The sequence below is a fragment of the Rhinatrema bivittatum genome, chromosome 3 (genome assembly GCF_901001135.1).
Source record: "Rhinatrema bivittatum chromosome 3, aRhiBiv1.1, whole genome shotgun sequence".
NCBI classification, from domain to species: domain Eukaryota; kingdom Metazoa; phylum Chordata; class Amphibia; order Gymnophiona; family Rhinatrematidae; genus Rhinatrema; species Rhinatrema bivittatum.
The window spans coordinates 527,431,552-527,455,587 of NC_042617.1; the positions used below are offsets into that span (position 1 = coordinate 527,431,552).

General features: G+C 45.9%; 1 protein-coding gene across 1 annotated transcript in view; it reads left to right on the forward strand.

Moving 5' to 3' along the window:
- Nucleotides 1-24,036, forward strand: part of DTNB (dystrobrevin beta) — a 760,848-nt gene that overhangs the window by 382,845 nt on the left and 353,967 nt on the right. Inside the window, 1 exon segment of the mRNA XM_029596279.1 lies at nucleotides 12,294-12,383. Within this exon segment, the coding sequence (XP_029452139.1) occupies nucleotides 12,294-12,383 (90 nt within the window).

A 24,036-nucleotide genomic window follows, 5' to 3' on the forward strand; every position in this document is an offset into this window, starting at 1 on the left:
CTCACCTGCCCTGGCCGCGTCCATGGGTGCCGGTCTCCGGAGCAGCCCCAGTCTTTTCTCCCCTCCTCCTGGGGGCAGCCGGCGGCGAGAGCGGCTTCAGCAGCCCGGGGCAGATCGGGCGCTCCCGATGCGAGGCGTGGCTTCCAGCAGGCGATGGTGAATGAGCGCACGCCGTGACCTGAGCGCCTGGCTGGACGTCCGAGGTCACAGCGTGCGCTCATGGCAGCGAAGGTGCATGAACGCACGCCATGACCTGAGCGCCCGGCTGGATGTCAGAGGTCACAGCGTGGACTCATGCGCTCATTCACCATCGCCGGCGAGGGCTGCTGGAAGCCGCACCTCGCATGGGGAGCGCCCGATCCGCCCCGGGCTGCTGAAGCTGCTCTCGCCGCCGGCTGCCCCCAGGAGGAGGGGAGAGAGGACTGGGGCTGCTCCGGAGACCGGCACCCATGGACGCGGCCAGGGCAGGTGAGCGGGGGCTGGGGGAAAGTTTGCCCGATCCTGAAGCATGGCTTTCCCGGTGCGTTAGATTTTAGGTTGGGCAGGCAAGAGTTTAGGCCGGCTGATACTTCTCTGAACCTTTTCTTTTGCTTTAAGTTGGGATCAACTTCCTGGTACCTGACATTCAAATGACATTTGAAATGACAGGTACCAGCACACCCAGGATACTGTATAGGCGCTGTGTAGCGCTCTATACAGTAAAATGGATTGCACTTCATGGACGCTTCTTGGACGCGCTTTGGACGCAGCTTGCATTTGCATGCCATTTAAATACTGTATCGAGTGGTATGTGATCCGAACTGTGCGCGCGGCAAACGAGCGGGCGCCAAGCACTGCCGCACCTTTTCTACCGTGTCCTTACTGTATCGGCCTGTTAGCTGGTTGGCAGCTGCCTGCACCACACTATTTTTGCCCTATCCTGCACTTGTATATAGAGAGATCTGGTCCATTGTGATGAGTCCATATGCATTTTTACTTCTTCACTTCCTTTGTTATAAAATTTGGAAGAGAGACTGGTGGGGCTTTCAGTGCTTCCCTAGGTCATCTTTTGGCAATATAAATCCTCTCCATGTAATCACAGCCTACTCCATGCAGGTTGATGTGCCAAACAACAATTTTGTAAATGTAGATGTGCCTGGGGCTTGAAAAGGTTGGGAGACACTGGGCTAGAGTATTCTGTCTCTAATTGAGGCATCTAAACATATAACCTAAGACAAAATGGCTTTGGAAACTTAGGTTGGTCAACACCATCCTGCTTGCACAGAGGGAAGGAAAGTTGAATCACAAACTTGATTAGCTAAGATGTGTTGGAAATTTTATTTATTGTGCAGTGATAGCATTACAAGTTTGACACATTATTGTTGAATCAGCTTTGCCCTGTCTGTTTTGGCTGTATTGAACTGTTCTGTTTTGAATAAGCGTGTTTTAATAATTTATAGATTAACACTTCCACTTAAACAGACGTTCTTGATGTTCCATCTTGCGAGATTATACTAGCTACCATGTACAAGTGAACTTTTTGTTTGATCTATTGTACTCCTGGGCTAAAGACTGATTTTTAGAAATTTTTAAGTTTTTAACCGATGTGCAGTTCTGGTTTGAAAAGCTCATGGTAGTAGTAGATTTCAGGAAAGTGCACATCGGATTTTTTTAATGTGATGGATATTATTCAAAGCAAACAGCTGGTAACTAGACCTACCCTTAGGGATGGGCACATATTAGATCTCATTCTGTGCTTAACCCCTAGAACACTTGAGGTCATATGGTCTGACCATTACTTATTGTTGTTCTCATTGGATTGTGACCTAAATCATGATTCTAACTCATGGCAAAGACTTGAAAGGTTAACTTTAAAAGGTGCGTGCATGCAACATTGAACATGTGTAAGTGGGCATGCGCGACAAACCAAAAGTATTTTGTATCTTGCGTGTAAGTATGCGTGCATTATGGGAAATTCGTGTTTGTCCCAGTGTAAGTGCATATAGACCTGCAGATCCACGCACGTACAACATAGATATGCGAAGATCTGTGCACGCAAACCTGAGGTGGGAGTTCCTGTTCATGAGTGTGGAGCGTGAACATGCCAGCACAAGCCCCGCAATCAAATTTCACTGCCAGGGACGTCGCCCATCTGGCGTCCCTGGTGGTGCCAAAGGAGGATGAGTTCTTCCCAGTGTCTGGGCAGAGGAGGAACCTGCTACTCATGCATAGAGACTGGAGGGACCTGCACCAGGACTTCAATCAGCAGGCATCCTACTGACATGGATAAGTAGAATGTGGGTAATGTGATTAGGTAAGCTATTGTATAAGGGGGGCACTGGGGGTGGTGGCTAGGTATGGTTATGCATGGAGTGGGGACCAACTGGCCAACATATAGTGTGATACTTAAAATAGGTATGATTGGAGGCTGTAATTGTTTAACATGACATTACTAGCATTGATGTTCATTTGTTGACAATATCATACTAGGTAACAGACATAGTAGGCCAGATTTACATGGAACGACTGAATCTTTATTAGGCACAAGTATAATAAAGCAGTAAGGAAGAGATGCTACTTACTTTCTCAGGGATAAGAAAATGTTTTCATGCTGAAGATATCTATAGCTATACTTCTCAAGCCAAGTCTCAGGGAACACCTAGCCAGTTAGTTTTTCATGATACCCACAATGAATATGCATGCATGAGAGAGTCTGACATGCACTGCTGCCATTCGCTGCAAATTTATATCATGCATGTTCCTAGAGGATATCCTGAAAACCTACCTGCCTGCTTTGGTATGCCCAAATGACTTGCTTGAGAAGCACTGACTTTTTGCAAACCATTTAGAAGGCATAGATTAGAGCCAGTTGCAGGGTTCTTGGTACTCCACAAGGATATTCCCACTAGCGGTGGTGATGGAGTGCCATTTCCCAGAAGTGGCACTCTCTGGACCTACAGCAGTTCCTGACCCCTTTCCCATTCTCGTAGGACCTCCTCCCCCTTTTGCCCAGAGAGTTGGAGATGCGGAGACCCAGATTGGCCAGCCTTTGCTGGCTAAGGTAGGTATGTATGGCCCTCTGCTTCGTCTGCTACCCCTCCAGCTCAGCAGCCACCAGGCGTGAGTTTCAGGCTTTTCTGAGGGGGATGGTGGCAGAGCAGAAAGCTTTGCTTGCCTACCAAAGGAAGGGTGCACAGGACCCTGGATGCCCACGTATGGACCTTACAACTCCATAGAGTAGCTGTAAAGATTCTGGGCAGCAGGATGCCACCATCCTGTGCACCCTACTACCTCTCTCCCTAACTCCCTGGGATTTCTTTTGTTTTAAATTTTTGTAAAATCTTTAGTCCCTAGATGTACCCTCTCCTGTTCCTTTATTATTTACTTTTTGTACATGTACATACTGTTCAAATGTTTAACCAAAGATTTTGCTGACAATCATGTGTTTGTGTTTGAGTACCTAGTGAGAGGAGGAAGGGGGTGGATTGGTGGGAAGGGGTTTGAGAGGAGGAAGGGGAGTGGGGAAGTGAGGTTGGTAGAAGGAGTACATAATGAGAATGAAATAACTTGAAAATGAAGAATAGACTGTTAAAAAAAATAAACTCCAGACATGTATTATCAGTTCATGTAGTGTATTTCACCTTAAAGAAATGTGCCAACAGTTGAGGAGGGGGAGAGGCATCTGTAAAGAGATGAGTCGTGCAGGCGTGAGATGCATCTGTGCTGGAAGGAAGTGCTGAAGTGCAATCGCCATCTCCATATATAGCAGTGATGAGTGAAGATATTGGCATCCCCCTGAAAAAAGAAAATAAAATTAAATATATTAGCACTGCAACCTTGACACATTTCTGCAAACCCTGGAGATACAGAAAGGATGGCACCACATAAAATTGTGAATTCAACTACTACTACTTAACATTTCTATAATGTTACACAACATACACAGCGCTATGCAAACATACAAAAAGACAGCCCCTGCTTAATAGTGCTTACAATCTAATAAGATAAACATACAGGACATGAGACTTGGTTAAAAGAAAAGGTTAGTGCATACTAAAAGCAATCATGCATAAGATTTCAAAGCGGTTTCAAAAAGGTCAGTCTTTAATGGGATTTAAACATGACAAGAGAAGGGAGCATGATGCACCAGTTCAGGAAGCTACTCACATATAGAGAAGAGAATGAGGGAAGGTGGATGGCGGGACAGGCAATGGATGGGTTCAGGAGGGAGAAGCATCTGCAAAGAGACAAAGTGTGCATGTGTCATCCTTTCTTTAGTATCAAGTAGGACCTATTTAGTGGGCAAATGGCCAATAATGCTGTTCCACAGTCTCTTATCAGACTTAAGAAGCCTATTTTAATTAAACAGGTATTCAAATGGACTACTAAAACTGAATATGCCCTTTGTGTTTCCAACCAACATCAAAATAATATAGAATACTTAGAGAATAAAAATTTGTCACTTAATGGGCTTTTTTTAACCTCCCTGCCATACACTTTATCACTCCAGTATTTATTTATTTATTTTATTTAATCTGTTCTGTTTGTTCTAGTCTTATATCATGTATACTGGAATCTTAATTATGTATGTTTTTATTATGCAAACCACCTTGGGCACTTTTTTAGTAGAATGTGGTAAACAAGCTTTTTAAATAAATAGATAAACTGGAGTCACTAGAATCAACCTGAGCTGGACTCCCTGGTATGAGAACTGGAGCTGTAGAGACAGCCGGAGCTGGATTCATCCATATGGGAGCAGACCTGAGTTGCAAAGACAGTTGACGTTAAATGAGCTGGAGCTGCGTAGACAGATGGAGTTGGATTCTTTGATGCAGAAACTGAAGCCATAGAGACGACAGCCAGTGCTAGCTTCTTGGACATAGAAACTGGAGCTGAAGCTGTACAAACAGCTGGCACTACATCCACTAGTGCGATATCTGAGGTTGTAGGAGCTGAAGTCACAATAATGTTCTCTTCAAGAGATTCATATACTAATAAAGATTCATGGATTATAGGAATCCCAGGTGGCTTCTCACCTGGGAGCAGGAGTGGTAATAAAGAGATGGATGCAAGCTCCTCTATTACCTTAGAAGGCATAGAAACAGGAGTCTGTATCCTTTTTGACAACTGATGCAGGTCTTGGAGTCGAGGACCTGGTTCTTCCCTGGAGGTGGGGATGGGGGGGAACTGAAGTGTGCTCCTCCTGAACACCAATTCTGAGGATTTTAGGGGACTAGGTTCAGATATGGTATCTTGCGAAAGGACAACAGGAGCTGGTGCTGTTGGGGGGCTAGATACAAATGAATGCCTCCTTTAAGTGCAAGTTCATATGAGGCAAACACCGAGTCTGATTCTGGGACTGGAGACACAGATGGACCAGTGCATCCTCTGGACACTGATACAAGTGAAGCAAAATCAAAGGCTGGTTGCGTGGGTGGAAATTTCCCCATATCAGAATTGCCAAACGCTTGAGCCAAGGCCCCCACAAACCTTGAGTAGCCTTCAAGAAGGGGGCTGTTACTCTCTAGCAAGGGGCAAGCTCAGCTTAAAGCCTTTCCATATTTCAAGGAAATTAGCAGAGCCACCTTAGCCTTATTTGGGGTAGTCATGAGGACATTTCTGGAACTAGAAACAGTATTGCTTCATGAACTTAAGGAACCCCCTTTGAGGTACTGTTAAAGTGGTCTTGGAAATTTCTGAATGGGTCCCCAGAGCCTGGTGCAAGAGTCTTTTGAAAAGCTGGAGTCATTCAGAATAAACTCGCTAGAGGGCGTAGAAGTCACTGGAGAAGCTGAGCAGCCTGTAATAATCTTTGGATATGCTGTCACAGCCTGGAGTTGGAGCCTCTGGATTTACCGGTGCAGCCTGGCACAGACTCTGTTGCTTGCTGCTGTGGATCGAGAGCCCATTCTGTAAAGCTGACTGCAAGCATAAAGTTGTGCATGACCATAGTTCTGCATTTCATTGGGGCCTGTCATGACTTGGAAGTCAAAGTGGGCACTTACTTAATTGCTCCATTCCACACAAACTTTGTTCTCACTTCTTCTCACAACTTCAAAAAAGAACCCACATTATTCTTTCCTTGAACTGTCCATCTTTTTGTAAGATATCCTATGCAATTCTAGGAATGGTTGGCTGGGTAAGACCATCTTTTGTGAAAAGATACAGTGCTAGGCCTGTAATCCTTGATGTGCTTTGATAAAGTTGTTAATGCTGTCAGAAACTCTGACGCTGGGCTCCCCTTAGTCCTAGCCTCAGGCTTGGACTGGTCCAAGTAGTCAAGCCTATTAAGGTTCTGCTGTCAAGGGCTACTCAAGACAAGAGGTGCATACTTGGAGAGGTTAGGCTCAAGGCATGATGGTAGAGCCCAGGGCTGGACAGGAGCTAGGGAGAGAGATATAGAGCAGGAATTGGATTGCAGGGTAGGAACACTGGAAAGAGATCTTGAATCAGAGACCAGATGAACAGATCTTCCATCAAGTGGATGCTGAGAGGTTTGTTGGACTAGTACCTGTGTGACTTTTGGGAGTTCATTATAGTGGGTCACAATTAGGGCACACCTCGGTGCTGGTCTAAGGAACCTACAGAGGCATGTCTATCTCTTTTAGGTCTACAGATTAAATATTCTGAGACTCCCTGGAGAGCCAGCAGCCTCTCTAGCTCTGCTGCAGCTTCCCAGCCTGCAGCACTCAGGGCTACAGATCAAATAGTGTCAGCCCTAACATGCTCTTAGCATGGATATTGAGTGCCAAGTTAGTACAAAATCATGCAATTACCCTTGGATGTGAAGACCATTTGCAAGACATTCCTTCAACTTTAAATGGAAAACCTTCTCTGGTGCGCATCTCGAAATCAGGACCCCTTTGAATTTTCAAGTTCATCTATCCTTCAGTATTTACTCAGCCTTTCAAAAAATCAGGTTTAAAGTCTAATTCTGTAATAGCATATTTGAGTTCTTTTGCAGCATACCACCATTTAACAGAAGGCCTTCCATTATCTTGCCTCCCTCTAGTAGCTAAATTCATGATAGGCCTACTTAGTCTTCATCCTGCAATAAAAATTGCACTCATACAATTGGATCTTCATCTAGTACACTCAAGACTTATGATTTCACCTTTTGAGCCTATGGTAACAGCTGACATGAAATTTTTTACTTAAAAGGTATTATTATTAATAGCAGTACCTTCAGCATGAAGGGTAAGTGAACTCCAGACTTTAGTGATAAATGTGCTATATATATACAGATATTTAAGAACAAAATTGTTTTGAGCACTCATCCTAAGTTTATTCTTGAAATAGTTTATCAGTTCTCTTTAAATCCACCTATATTGCCTACCTGTTTTTTCCAAGACGTCATTCTAACAAAGCAGAACAATCCCTTCATACTTTGGACTGTAGAAGAGATCCAAACCCTACAGGAAATCTCAAGTCGTCATTTCATATGATCCAAAAAACAAGGACTACCAATTTAAAGAAACCCAAACCCTCTTGGCTTGGATTTGACTTCATAGTGTACAGTGCTGCCGGTATCAACCACTCAAATAAAATTAAAGTTTACTAAGAGCAAGAGCAACTTCTGTAGCACATCTTTGTTTTATCTCTGTTCAGGAAATCTATAAAGTGGCTATCTGGTTCACACATTCATTAAAGATTGTTTAGAGGAGATCTTCTACAGAGAAAGTAACTTTGGTCAAGAAGTACTGAAGATCCTATTTGATTAATTGCTTCTACTTTTCATCCTCTAGTTGACTGGGTTGCATATACTTCTCAAACATGCTAAATACAATAAAAATATTTTTATGCAACTTTCAGCCTGGAAATCCCACTTGTGTAGGTGAATTTGTTTTTGCTTGTCCACAGAGAAAGCAAAGTGTGTCATCTGTAGCATGTGTTCTCTGTAGACAACAGGCCAGAATCACACAATGCCATCCTCCTCTCTGTAGAGTTGAAGCTTTGCTTGGGAAAAAGCTGAGGAGATTTGTGCTAAGCAGCTGCACAGGAACTCTCATGTAGGCTCAGAAAGAATTTGTATGTCTGTATCGGTGCCATCTGATGACATCACTCACTTGTTTGGCTGATTTGTCCTGCTGCCTACACAGAGCACATGTTATAGGTAAGCAACTTTGCTAAATTCAAATAAGACAGATATTTTATGGATCCAGACGTACAGCAGTGAGGTTCCTAACTTTAGAGTCCCTTTTGGGAACTATGAGCTTCTGCATAAAATTTAAGCTATAAGCCTTGGTGTCATATTGGATTCTTCTCGATTCATGGAACTGCAAATTACTGCAATTTCAAAAAGTTGCTTTTGTCAGTTGTGTTGCCTATGTAAATTACTTAACTATGCCAAAAATACTACATTTTTTGATAACCTCTACAACTGAGTACTGAAATATTTTATATATTAATAGCCTCCCCTGAAATGCAGGTGCCAGAATATAAGGTATTGCAATGTGATTATTAGAGGTCTGTAGATGGAAAACCATATTAATCCCATTTTGAAGAAACTCCATTCATTGCTAGTTTATTTTAGAGCTAAATTTAAAATCCTAGTATTGTTTTTCAAGGCTCTGGATAAAAATGGTACTGAGAATCTTAGATCATGTTTCTGTACTACTGGGAGGGACTTGTGGTCCTCTCAATTTTCACTGTTAGATACTCCTTCTATGAAGAAAATCGGATTGAAAGGGACACAGTAGCCGAGGTTTTTTTTTTTTTTATATATCTTTATTCAGTTTACAGAAGATACTGATAAACAGCAAAAATTAACATACGAGTCACCAATAAAATAGCAATAACATAAAATCCAATGGTTATGTAGTATGCTAATAACCCAGACAAAGCAAAGAAGTATGAAACTGGCATTAGAGAAGCAAAGGGATTAACAACCCCCCCCCCTAAACTAAGAGCCAACATATCCTTATGGGAAGTATCAGAAAAAACCCCCTCAAATATATAGTAAATATATAATCACTCTGTAGCAATATCCTTACCAACAGTTTCAGAGGTGGTATTAGTGGGTGTAGCCCCCCTCGACAAAGAAAACCTGAGGGAGGCAAGTGATGTATGAACGCACCCCAGATTCTAGGGAATAGTTTACTTTCCTTTCCTCTGGCTCTGACACCAAGATTTAAAATACATCAATAAAACTTATCTCAGAGTCCCAGAAATCTAATGTGGGAGTTTCCCCAATCACCCATGTGGCCAATATACATCTCCTCGCAATACATACTACATAGTCCCTTTATCAAAAACACAGCTTCACAATTATTACAGTCCACATCATCAGAAAGTACCCCTAGTTTTTTCAGGAACTTTCCCTGAACTGTGGAATTCACGTCCTGTAGAGTTGTATCAGATTCAGGGTTACCTCTGTCTTAGATGACAGGTGAAGTTCTGGCTTTTCCTTCAAGCTTTCAATGATTACTTTGTTTGATGGAAAACTGACTCTGGACCTTTGGTCATTACACTGAGTTATTTTTCTGTATTTATTATAGTTCACTGCTACTTGTTCATTGCTACTTGAGGTTATCGGTATCTGATGGTCCTAATTCTTATTTTGTTACCCCTGGCAGAATTTGTAAGATGTGTAGCATTTTAAGAAAACATGAGTGATCAGACAAAACACAACAGATTAATTTGAAACACATTAAAAATAACAATTGTATGCATCACAGAATAGCACAATTATTAAACAAACCATAGCAATAAAAGAAATAATAAAAAGGTCCTGTTCAAAAGTTTACATAGCCTTAGGTCTTAATATCGTTTATTGCCAATTTTTGCATCAATGATGACTTGCAGTCTTTTGTGATAGTTGTGAATTAAGCCCTTTATTTTCTCATTTTTATTTATTTTTTTTATTTAAAAGGACTTACTGCCATGCCCTCCAAAGTTTGGGGTGGGTTACAAATAGTACAATTATAATAAAACAAAAAAAATGTATAAAACATTTATAGTCAATACAAAGCCTGGGTATTAGAGTCTGGATAAAAATCAAATGTGGTAAAGCTGCCCATTCCTCTTGGCAAAAAACCTCCAGGTGCTGTAAATTCTTTGGTTGCCAGCATGAAATAACTGCATGTCGTGTTCTCTCCAGAGTGACTCAATGATGTTGAGGTCAGGAGACTGTGATAGCCTCTCCAGAACCTTCACTTTCTTCTGCTGCAGCACCTGAAGGGTCGACTTGGCCTTATGTTTCAAATCATTGTCATGTTGGAAAGTCCAAGTGTGCCCCATGCGCAGCTTCCTGGCTGATGAATGTAAATTCTCCTCCAATATTTTCGATAAGATGCTGCATTCATCCTGCCATCAATTTTGACTAAATTCCATGTGCTGCTGTAGCTCACCCCCCCACCCCCTCTAAAAACAGCAGAGATCCACCTCTGACTTCTCTCCAAATATAGTGTTTATGGATGTGTCCATAAAGTTCAATTTTGGTCTCATGGCTCCAAATTATTTTGTTCCAGAAGTTTTGAGGTTTCTATAGGTGCTGTTTGGCATTGTAAGAGGGCTGTTTTGTGGTGGTGTTGTAGCAATGGCTTTTTTTCTGGCAACTCTATCATGCAGCCTATTTTTGTTCAAGTATCTCCTTATTGTGCATGCTGAAACACCCACAACAATTTGTTTCAAAGAAGCCTGTATTTCAGAAAGTTGTTTTTTTTTGGTTTGTTTTTTTTTTATATCCCAAAAAATTTTTCTGGCAGTTGTCTGAAATCTTTCTTGGTCTGGCTTGGTATTAACCAAACCCATAATTTTTCACTTCTTGGTCAGAGTTTGAACAGTACTGATTGGCATTTTCAAATCTTTGGATATCTTTTTATATCTTTTTCCTGATTTATAAAGTTCAACTACTTTTGCTCACATATCTTTTGACAGTTCTTTTGCTTTCCCAATGCTTCAGTAATCACCAAAGTCAAAGCAGCCATTGATGAAATGTACAAGGTTTTCTCAAGAGCTAAGAAACTAATTGACTATTTATACAAGGGAACTAATTACAATCAACAAGGCATGGGTGTGAATACCTACCCTTCACTGCAATCTCAACCTGTGTGTTAACGTCAGTGTATATTATCAGCCCAAACATTCAATGGTGTGTAAACTTTTGAACAGGATTATTTTATTATTTCCTTTATTGCTAAGGTTTGTTTAATGATTTTGTTATTCTGTAATGCATAAAATAGTTTAATTTGAAACATTAAAAATAAGACATGTTTTGTCTGATCACTCTTTTCTTAAAATGCTACACATCTTACAAATTCTGCCGGGTTTGTAAACTTGTGAGCACAACTGTATATAGCTCTTATTTGGAATGTTTTTATTTTGAGATTAATACTAAGGTTTGTGTTTGTGTGAACTTTTATATTCGATGATATTTGATATACAGTGATGCTGATATGTCTGAATTGTTGCACAGCTTGGGTGACTTTTTTTTCAAAAAGGCAGGATATAAATTAGAAAAAACATTAATAATGTAAATCCTTCTACAATCAGAATCAGTTTATGCTGGAAATTGTCTCCAGGTTTATGTTTTAAATGCCATTAGATAAAGGATAGCACATAATCAACCTCTTTCCTTAACTTTTAAGCAGTATGTGTTTGTATCAGTTTTATAGCCTCAGTGGATAAAAAAGACAGTTTGCAAGGGACAACCGTGCAGTATTGCTCACAACACTTTAAACTCCTGATGAATTTTAAACTTCTTTTTTTTTTAATAAACAAATCTTGGTTTCAAACAATATAAACTACATTTTCTGTTAGAGGTATAAAAAATATGAAAATCAATTGAATATTTCTTCTCATAACCCTTTCCTCACACTTTAATCATTCTCTGTACTTTATCGCTATTTGAGTATCTCACATCTTTTTTCTTAAATATTTCACCTCCAATCAGAACACACTTTTTTTTCTTTACTAATAATTCCAGTAGTTTCTGTTTCTCTAATCACTTCCAGACTCATAGTTCCCACTGTCTGAGAACTCCCTTTCTCAGTCTCCCAACTAAAGATCAGTGCTGCAATGTAAATACTTTTTGCTGAAATTTTGCAGTCATAGATGCATGTTTAGTGGTATCTTGTACTAATGTTCAGTTTTCTATTAGAACAGTTGTTGATTAAGGATTCTTATAGGAAGTAATGTACATGGTCTCCCCATCTTTATTTATAAGTCATTTTAATGATATTTAAATAATTATATTACAGTTTGTCTATTTAATTTGTATCTATTTGAATCATTAGCATTTTTTATTTAAATATAATTTTCTTTAATTTGCTTTGTGTTTTACATTTTTGTTTCTTTACCTTCATTGTTATTAGGTTGCATTACAATCTGGACAGTGTTAGTCGATTAACTGACGAACATGCACTGATAGCAAACTATGTCACCCGGCTACAAAGAACTGCACGGTTAGTGTTAGTAAAAGTTTCCTTTGGAAAAAAAAACCTGTTTTATTAATTGCTTTTGTATAGTATGGGACAGGTTTACAAAGCCTTTTGCATCATTGATTAGAATAGAAAAATGCCTGTTTTCATGATACACCCAGTGAATATGCATAAAAGATATTTTCCTAGCATGTAGCAGATGGACTCAGGACCAATGGGTATAGTGTACTCCTGTTAGCAGTTGGAGACGGATCAGATTTCAATTTGACGTCAGCCCCTAGTACATATACCTCTGCAGGAAGTGCAGCTCTTCAGTATTTTCCGTCTCCATAGCAGTTAGGGACTATCTGCACGCTCTCAAGCGTTAGATCAAATTTAAAGAAGAAAACCCAAAATTGAAAGAAGAAAACCTACCTGAAGACAAGCCCCGCTCTCCTGCGGTGATACCCTCGGGTCCCTCCCCCAGTTGAGATTCCCGAGGTGATTTCCGTGGTCCCTCGGAGGTGAGCCTCGGTCCGGCGGCCGAATCGCGGCGAGGACCTAGCCCCCGATCCTTCGGGTGCGGCTGAGAGGCAGTGGGTGCACTCTCGAGCGCGGTGGTGAAGGTATTTGCCCTCTTCCCCTGTAGCCGGACACCGCCCGGGATGAAACCGGGAAGCGCCGAAGACAAGGTAAGGTAGAAATCTTCTACTCTAATCCGGTCTCCCAGGGTCGAGGACGAGCACAGGTCACCGGGACCAGTGCCACCGGGTTGATCCGCCCTAGCAGGGCCAGGCCCCGGCTATTCCAAGAGTCTGCCAAGACTCTCTAAGGGGGGTCGCCATATTGGCCGTGTGCTTGCCGTCGCCATCTTGGCCTACTCGCTGCGCCATTCGCCTCTGAGTGCACATCCCTGAGCCAGGTGCACAAAGCACTTGTGCGCATAGACTTACGCGCGCATAACTTGCGCGCACATAGCCGAGTGCATATCTACGGCACAGCCACGCGCACAACTTACACGCTCAACCTAAGCACACCGGAGAGCATAAGATTTACGCGCCGACAGCCATGGCACTCCCAGGAACAGAAATTAAATCGCAAGGCCTCTGCCCGGCATGCCACATCAGAGCCGCACAAAGTGAGGAGGCCGATGCCCTGTGCACGCAGTGCGAGGAGGCCCTGGGAGATCCAGCTCGGGGCCAGTCCCACCCAGGGCCAAGTTCCAGCTTCTCAGGGGGCACCCCGGACCTAGCCAGGGGGACCCCTCCACAGACAGGGACCCTCAAGGAACCAACGCCTCTCAGCTTTGACCCGGCGTCCATATCATGGGTGGAGTTTTTCAAGGGGATTCACGCCTTTGTTCAAATGCAAACTGAACCTCTGGCTGGCCAACCACATGCTCCACCGGAAGACCTAGGCACAGGCTCCCATTACCCAGAAGCCCCGCCTACGGAGACTCGGACACCTCTGAGGAAGAAGCCGAACCCCTAGAAGAAGGGGAGCTCCCCCCGGGGACAGAGCCGCACCAAACCATGAGACGCTTCTTCACAAAGGACGAGTTCCTGGACCTGGTCAATCAATGTCTGACGGAGCTCGCTATCCCGGGCCCAGGTACTTCGGGGGAACCGAAACCGAACCCCCTGCTGGAGGGTCTTCGATAGACTTCTCACCATTTCCCTCTGTTACAAGAAGTGCAGCAGCTGATTGACCTGGAATGGAACGCTCCAGAATCCGCATTCAAAGGGGGATGAGCCTTGGCGGCCCTGTTCCCCCTGGACCCAGCAACCAAAGACCTTCTTGCATGCCCAAAAGTGGATGCTATGGTCTTCGTGGTCTCTAGGCGCACCACTATCCCAGTGGAGGGAGGAGCAGTGCTCAAGGATGCACATGACCGACGTCTGGAGTCCATCCTCAATCATTTGACGTCGCCGCTATATCTCTACAAATTGCGGCCTGCTGTACTGTGGTGACACGTGCCTGCCTATCACAAACCAGGAACAACACCCCGGGAGAAGACATGGAACCAGCGATATCATTCCTAGTGGACGCTGCATCCGACCTAGTGCGCACAGCGGCCAGAGGAGTGTCCTCTGCGGTGGCTGCCAGGAGACAACTCTGGCTTCGAAGCTGGTCGGCCGACGCATCTTCCAAAACGCGCCTCACAAGGATGCCCTTCAAAGGATCCCTCCTGTTCGGCAACGAACTAGAGAAACTGGCCGACAAATGGGGCGAGTCCCCATTGCCGTGACTACCGGAAGATAAGACAAAGAGAAAGCAGCGTTCCTTCCCCAGGTCCTCCAGGGGCAAAAGTTCGCAGCGCTTCAATCCTTACAGGAATAACTATCAAGCGCCCCGCCCTACGGGCAGGAACCAGTCTTTTCGGACCAAGCACAACAAAAGGGGAGCCAGCTCGGGTACAGGCCCCAGTCACACTCCACAATGAGATTCAGCCGACCCATCCAAGGGAAGAAGCCATAGGGGGCAGATTAGCCCTATTCCACCACAGATGGGTCGAGAGAACCTCTGACAAGTGGGTCCTAGCCATCATTCGGGAGGGATACTACCTGGATTTCCTACGAACCCCTCCGGACAAGTACGTGGAGTCCCCCTGCCACGACCCCCCCCAAGAGGGCGGCGGTGGAAGCTACACTGTCCAGACTACTGGCACTTGAGGCCATAACCCCAGTACCTCCACAGGAAATAAATACTGGCCATTATTCCATTTATTTTATCATTCCCAAGAAAGAGGGAATATTCAGGCCCATCCTGGATCTCAAGTCGGTCAACTGCCACCTCAGGATCCCTCACTTCCGCATGGAAACCCTACAATCCGTTATAAGGGCGATACTACCAGGAGAGTTTCTCACATCCCTGGATCTTTGAGGCCTATCTGCACATCCCAATTCATCAGGAACATCAGCGCTACCTTATTTATTTTATTTATTTATTTATTTAAAGGTTTTTTATATACCGCGGCACGTTTGAAAACATCACCTCGGTTTACAATGAACAATAATTTAGCAACAGGCTTTACAATCAATTCAGAAAGAACAAGCATATATCAATAAGGTCAGCGAACAAGGCAATAAGTCCACATATAGTACAATTGAATCCCGTCTAATCTCCTGGGAGAAACTATGTATAATTACAAACTATATATGATAAGGTGCATTAGGTTCAAATAACAATAAATAATAATAATAATATACAAACTAGGTATAATTAGGTACATTCAGGCAGAGACAGTTGGAGGTGAAAAGGGTAGGGGGGGAGTGGACGGCTGTTTAAGGTAGGACGGCTGTTAAAGTCCTGAACCGTCAAAGTCCTGAACCATGACTACCAGTTAGCCACAGCACCCCGGACGTTCACCAAGGTAATAGTGGTGGTGGCGGCAACACTGAGGAAGGAAGGAATCCTTGTTCACCCCTACCTGGATGATTGGCTGATCAGAGCAAAGTCACCGGAGGAAAGCCGCCAAGCAACCAGCAGAGTCAGAACTCTACTGGAAAGCCTAGGATGGGTAGTCAACACAAACAAAAGCTCCCTACAGCCCTCACAGTCGCTGGAGTACCTAGGAGTCCGATTCGACACCAAGGAGGACAAGGTCAGCCTGAGCCCCACAAGGAGATCAAAATTGTGGAACCGGCTATAAACCTTGCTGGACGATCCTCGTCCCACAGCATGGGATTACCTGCAAGTCCTCGGGCTGATGGCATCCACACTGGAAGTTTTGCCATGGGCGCGAGCCCACATGAGACCCCTATAGCGCTCACTCCTATCATGGTGGAGCCCACAGTCCCAGAACTACACCGTATGTCTATCACTCCCAGGCAGAGTTCGGACCCAGCTACGGTGGTGGCTGCAGACCAGCCACATGAGCTGGGGATCAAGTCTCTCTTCCCCAACCTGGACTCTACTCACCACAGATGCCAGTCTACGAGGATGGGGAGCACCCTGCGAGGAGCTAACCGCCCAAGGGCAGTGGAACGCAGAAGAGGCGGGATGGAACATCAACCGCCTAGAAGCGCGAGCAGTCAGACTAGCCTGTTTGCGGCTCGCCCACAGACTTCAAATCAAAGCGGTCAGAGTAATGTCTGACGCCACGACAGTGGCCTACATCAACCGCCAGGGGGGAACCAGAAGCCAACAGGTGTCCCTAGAAATAGATCCCCCTGATGGCGTGGGCGGAAGCAAACCTCCAGGAGATCTCCGCCGTCCACATTGCCGGGAAAGACAACATCACGGCAGACTTCCTCAGCAGGGAAAGTCTAGACCCAGGAGAATGGAGACTGTCACCCACAGCCTTCAAGATAATAGTGGATCGGTGGGGGACACCGGACATGGACCTTCTGGCAAACAGATCCAACGTCCAAGTATCCAGATACTTCAGCCGCAAGGGATCGATGCCCTGGCCCCCGGGGACCCTACTGTATGCCTTCCCACCGTGGCCCCTACTGGGCCACGATACACCTACACAAGGGACTAGTTCTTCTGGTGGCTCCGGACTGGCCAAGAAGACCCTGGTACGCAGACATGAGAAGACTGCTGGCAGGGAACCCCCTACGCCTGCCCCCACACATGGACCTGCTACAACAAGGTCCGATCCTCCACGAGGACCCAGCTCAATTCTCTCTTACAGTCTGGCCATTGAGAGGGCTCGCCTGAGAGAGAACGGGTACTCAGGGGCGGTAATCGACACCCTCCTACGAGCACGCAAGTTCTCCACATCACTAACGTACATAAGGATCTGGAGAGTATTTGAAGCCTGGTGCGAAGACCACAACATCAAACCACGCTCATTCACTATCCCCGTGATCTTGGAATTCTTACAGAACGGACTACAGAAAGGCCTGTCTCTCAACTCCATCAAGGTACAGGTGGCGGCCCTGTCATGCTACGGCTCCAAGAGCGAGAGAGACAGCATAGCCTCTCACCCGGACGTGTCACGCTTCCTGAAAGGAATCAAACACATTCGCCCACCACTAAAGTGGCCGGTACCTCTGTGGAATGTCAATCTCGTATTGGACTTCCTAGCGGGAACCGCCTTCAGACCCCTACGAGGCCTATCCCTTCGCCTGTTAACCTTGAAGATGGTGTTTCTGCTGGCGGTGTGTTCAACCCGCCGCATATCGGAACTACAAGCACTGTCCTGCTGTGAGCCGTTCCTCAGGCTCACCCCGGGGTCCATCCAACTATGCACGGTCCCCTCCTTCCTCCCCAAAGTGGTCTCTCACTTCCACCTTAACCAGACCATCTCGCTACCAACGACGGATGCCCGGAAGAATTCGGAAGAAGCCCGTAGTCTCCGCCTCCTCAACATCGGCAGACTCCTATCCAGATACCTGGCATTGTCCGAGCCCGTATGAAAAACGGATCACCTTTTCGTCCTTCACAGCGGAAAGAAACAAGGGGAAGCGGCCTCACGGGCAATCATCGCCCGCTGGATCAAGGAAGTCATCAAGGCGGCCTACGTAGAAGCTGGCAAGCCACCACCTCTACAGGTCAAGGCCCATTCTACCAGAGCCCAGGCAGTATCATGGGCAGAAACTAGAATGCTGTCACCTGCCGAAATCTGCAGGGCGGCTACATGGTCCTCCATCCATACCTTCTCCAGATTCTACCGTCTGGATGTTCAGACTCGGGAGGACACAGCATTTGCAAGGGCTATACTAACTGGGTCACGGGCAGCCTCCCACCCGGATCGGGAGTAGCTTTTATACATCCCATTGGTCCTGAGTCCATCCTCTACACGCTAGGAAATGGAGAAATTACTTACCTCATAATTTTGTTTTCCTTAGTGTAGACAGATGGACTCAGCATCCCACCCTTGGCTGCCGTCACGCAGGGCCTTCAAATATTCAAGGGTAAGCCATGTTTTTCATTTACCTAGGGCATCCACCCTGCCGGGTGTCGACGCTTTCCGGTTGAGTACACTGGCGGTCTCCAGCTATAGTCAATCAACCAGTTTAAGTTAATCAAGTTAATCAAGTTTAACATTTAACCAAGTTATGAAGTTATCCAAGTTAACCAAATTATTAAGTTAATCAGTCAGTCACACATATATATCCACAATGCTTTTCGAGGAGAATACTGAAGATCTGCACTTCCTGCAGGGGTATATGTACTAGGGGCTGACGTCAGATTGAAATCTGATCAGTCTCCAACTGCTAACAGGAGTACACTATATCCATTGGTCCTGAGTCCATCTGTCTACACTAAGGAAAACAAAATTATCAGGTAAGTAATTTCTCCATTGCATACAGTGTAAGTGCATGCAAATATATCCAGTGCATATTCATTTTAGAAAGTCTGAAAACCAAACTACATGATGGATCCCCAATATGGAGGTTGAGGATCTCTATTCTAGACTTCTAAAATTAGACATTCAAAGAGGATCAGGTTACAGTGAACAAGTGCTATGAAAATGCCTTTCATTAATTTCTGAAACAAAATGTGAAATCTTTTTTTCTCTCTTGGCAACAGGATGCTGCTGTAGTGCTCAGTCTTTCATATGGAAGAGGAATTGAAAAAAATACTAGATGCTTATATAATAGCTTCCTGATGAAAGCCTGATGACATCAGATAAAGACCATACGGGCTATCCAGTCTGCCCATCCACATCTCTGTCCAGCTTTTTAGGCCCTTCCTCTCCTTTAAAGATTTTCTGTGATTATCACGTTTTTTTGAATTCTGGTACTTTCCTCATATCCACCATTTCCATAGGGACAGTTGTTCCATGCATCCACCATCCTTTCAGTAAGCACTTTCCTTTCTATGCACTTTCACTCTCATCACTTGATCCCACAATCCAAGAGCCGGTGCAAAGGGGATTAGGCACTCTAGGCACCTTCAGCCTTGCGCTCTCCCCACCCCAGTTTGGGCCCCAACTCCTAACGAGTGTGTGGTTTTCTGGACCGCGAGCAGGTTGGGTGCTGCTTGCAGCCCGCTGAATCTTCATTCCTCTTTGGCACTGCTCGTGGCCCCACATGGCTCGCGCCTCCTATTGGTCTGTGCCCTAGGTCCAGGCCTAGTTCACCTAGTGCTTCCACCGGCCCTGCACATTCCAGAGTCTCCTTTCTATCGAAAGAGGGTCCCTTCCTTTGCATTTATTTCTCGGAGGTATTTCAGTGTGTCTATCATGTCTCCTTTCCCTCTTTTTTTTTTTTTTTTTTTTACTTCCCAGGGTATATATATTTAGATCTTTAAATCTGACCATTAGTCATTTTAGTAGCTGCCTTCTTGATAGATTGTATTTGGTTTATATCCTTTTGAACATGTGGGCTCCAGAATTGTAAACAGTGCTCCAAATGAGGTCTCACTAGAGATTTAAATAGAGGCAGTATCTTTCTTGCTGGCTATTTCTTTCCTGTCTAGCTTTTTCTGTTGCCTTGTCTACCTGTTTGGCCACCTTAAGATCGTCAGATATGATCACTCCCAGATCATGCTCTTGTTTTGTGCATAGAACTTCACCCCCTGTACTGTCCTGCACCATTAGGATTTTACAACCCAAATGCATTAAACCTGCATTTTTAGCATTCAATTTTTGCTGTCAGACTATAGATCATTCTCACAGGACAAGCAGGATGGTTGTCCTCACAAATGGGTGACATCGAAGGTGGAGCCCACCACGGAAAACTTCTGTCAAAGTTTAAGAGAACTTTGACTGGCCCCTACTGGGCATGCCCAGCACGGCACTGACCCTGCAGCCAGCAGGGGTCTCCCTTCAGTCTTCTTTTTTCCGCGCAGCAGTTGCCACGCGGTGAAAGGAGCTCTTCTACCACGTTCCTGACAGGAATTCGGTTCTTTTCTTTCCGAAGAAAATTTGCCCCTCAGGGGTCTCCCTTCGACAAATTTTTTTCAGCTTCGCGGAATCCGGTAAGTTTTTTGCCATTTTTCATCGACTTCCGTCGATTTTGGCCCTCGAGGCCTGTTGGCAATTGCCGATCCCGCGGCTAAATTTTGGCCTAAGGCCATGGCGACGGGGTTCCGTCGATGTCCGGATTGTACCCGGACTATGTCAATCACAGACCCCCACAGGGTTTGTGTTTTGTGTTTGGGTAGTGAGCATGATTCCTGACTTGCACTAAATGTGCCCTAATGACACCCAAAGGTCGCAAAGCCAGGATGGAGAAGATGGGGCTCCTCTTCCATGCACCCACCCCAACGCCATCGATAGCATCGACGTCATCGGAACCGGCACCGTCAACCCTCCGGTGACCGTCCTCCATCGATGACTTCTTGGCCGTCGACTCCTGTCCCCTCCCCGGATGGGCGAGGAGATCGGAAGGACAAACATCGCCATCGACGGCACAAGTCTCGGCCCGTCGAGGATCCAGAGCCATCGACCTCTGTACAGGCCGAGCCACCGACAAAAAAGCCTCGGTCCGACCTGGCACCATCCACGTCTCGATCGCAGGCACCGAGGAAACCCTCACCCTCTCCGGGTGTGGGAGCCGTGATCCCACCGGTTACGGTGGTCCCTCCGGCTCTGCCTCAGCCTCCCTCTCCCGTCGAGCCGGGTATTGTTACCCCTGGTCTCCGGGCAGAACTGGACCAGCTGGTCCAGGAGGCCATCGACAAAGCGATGCGAAGGTTCCAACCTCCACCAACACCGACTCCGGCATCGATTCCGGCACCGTCTCCAGCACAGACTCAGGCACCGACTCCGCCACCGAGGAGGGAACCGACCACCGAGCCTCTAGTGGAAGCGCTGGCACCGCTACTGCATCGCATGGAGGCACTCATGCAGGCCCTTCCATCGGTGCTTCCAGTTGCACCGACAACTCCACCGTCTCCGACAGGATTCTCATCGGCAGGAGAAACACCGTTCCTGATTCCCCCTTCCGGGGTGGTCCCATCGGTGCCTTCTCGTATATCTCCACCGATTTATCCTTCGGCGCCATCGATTCCAAGACCGGCACCGATTCCATCGGCGCCCTCGATGCCATACCCAATTCCGCCTTCAGCACCGATGCCTTCAAGATTTCCCTCGATGCCTTCGGATCCTCAACCAGGTCCTTCAGGGCTTCAACCCCCACATGATCCCTACGATACCTGGGGTGATGATACATCTTCTGACACCGATTTGCCTTCACCACCATCTCCTACAGAGAGTAGAAAACGTTCTCCTCCTGAGGATCTTTCTTTTATTAGTTTTGTGAAGGAGATGTCGGAAGTTGTACCTTTTCAGCTACAATCTGAAACCGATGACAGACACCAGATGATGGAACTGCTCCAATTTCTGGATGCTCCTAAGATCATCGCTTCCATCCCTATTCACCAGGTATTTCTGGATCTGTTGAAGAAAAACTGGGAATCTCCTTCATCTGTTTCCCCAGTTAACAAGAAAGCTGACTCAACATATCTCGTTCAGTCAGCACCAGGATTTCAGAAGCCTCAACTAGATCATCGCTCTGTTGTGGTTGAGTCCGCGCAAAAGAAGGCCAAGCGTCTGAAATCACACTCTTCTACTCCACCTACCAAGGACAACAAATTCCTGGATAGTGTGGGACGGAAAGTATATCATGGAGCTATGTTGATTTCCCGCATAGCTTCATATCAACTTTACATGACTCAATACAACAGAGCCATCCTCAAGCAGATGCAAGACTACGCTGACACCTTGCCGGAACAATATCAACCACAGCTTCAAGCCCTTCTTCACAAAAGCTTTGAGGCAGGGAAGCACGAAATTAGAACGGCCTATGACATCTTTGATGCTTCCACAAAAGTTTCGGCCACAGCAATCTCAGCCAGACGTTGGGCTTGGTTAAAGTCGTCCAACCTTCGCCCAGAAGTCCAAGACCGTCTATCTGATTTACCCTGCTTAGGGGACAATTTGTTTGGAGAACAAATTCAGCAAATTGTAGCTGAATTAAAAGATCACAACGAGACGTTGAAACAGCTCTCTTCCATTCCAGCTGAGGTGTCCTCCAAACAACCTCCAAAGAAGGACACTAAAAAGTCGTTCTTTCGTCCACGGCGTTATTATCCTCCATCGGCTAGGCCTCGACCTGCACGGTCCTCCAACAGAGCTCAGCCACGCCAGCCTCGGAAGCAAAGACCTACTGTAGCCCCACCCCCGGGGCCTGCGGCGGGCCTTTGACTTCCCTGTAGGGAGCACATGCCAAACCCCTCTTCCAGACATCCCTGTGGGAGGTCGACTGTACCATTTTTTACAACACTGGATGCAGATCACCTCAGATCAGTGGGTTTTAGCGATTATCGCACAGGGTTACCACCTCAACTTCGTCACTCTTCCAGCAGACTCCCCGCCTCTTCAAGCATGGAGTCTAACCAGCCATTTGACTCAATTACAACAAGAAGTATCCCTTCTTCTACAATCAAATGCTATAGAACCCGTCCCTCCCTCTCAACGAGGAAAGGGATTCTACTCCAGGTACTTTCTAATACCAAAGAAGTCAGGGGGGCTACGTCCCATTTTGGACCTTCGAGCCCTCAACAAGTACCTTCAAAAAGAAAAGTTCAAGATGGTAAGCCTGGGCTCGCTTCTCCCTCTGCTACAAAGGGGAGATTGGCTGTGCTCTCTCGACCTCAAAGACGCTTATACCCACATTGCGATTACACAATCTCATCGCAAGTACCTGCGTTTTCTGGTGGGCCGGAACCATTACCAATATCGAGTACTTCCTTTCGGCCTGGCGTCTGCACCACGGGTCTTTACCAAATGCCTCGTTGTGGTAGCAGCATTCCTCAGGAAGGAAGGTGTCCACGTCTACCCCTACCTGGACGATTGGCTAATCAGGGCCTCCACCCAACAGATTGCTCAATCCTCCCTAAACTTGACAATTCAAACACTCCTTTCCTTAGGGTTTCTTGTCAATTACGAGAAATCTTGCTTAGTCCCATCTCAAACCTTATCCTTCATTGGGGCAGACTTGGACACCTTACAGGCAAAAGCTTACCTTCCTCATCAAAGGGTTCAAACCCTAATATCCTTAGCTCGCCAGCTCCAGTCTCAAACCACAGCCACGGCTCGCCAGTTCCTCGTTCTCTTAGGACACATGGCATCCTCGGTTCAAGTCACTCCCATGACCCGACTAGCCATGAGAGTTACACAATGGACTCTGCGACACCAATGGATTCAAGCCCTTCAGCCTCTGTCCTCCATTGTCACGATTACACAAGCGCTACACCTGTCCTTAACCCTGGTGGACAAATCGTGTCAACCTCCTTCAGGGCTTACCCTTTCTCCTACCAGATCCGCAGGTCATTCTAACCACCGACGCATCCCACATCGGTTGGGGAGCCCATGTAGATATTTTACAAACTCAAGGAGTCTGGTCTCGAGAGGAAGCCAAACACCAGATAAATTTCTTGGAACTGCGAGCAATCCGCTACGCGCTCAGAACTTTCCAGGTTCATCTATTGAATCAGATCATCTTGATCCAAACAGACAACCAGGTGGCCATGTGGTACATAAACAAGCAGGGAGGCACAGGCTCCTTCCTTCTGTGTCAGGAAGCTGCGCAGATTTGGGCGGAAGCCCTCTCCCACTCTATGTACCTCAGGGCCACCTACCTGCCGGGAGTAGACAATGTATTGGCAGACCAACTGAGCCATGTCTTCCAACCACACGAGTGGTCACTCAATCCCTTAGTAGCGACCTCTCTATTTCACAAGTGGGGTTATCCTTACATAGACCTCTTTGCGTCTCCTCAGAACCACAAAGTGGACA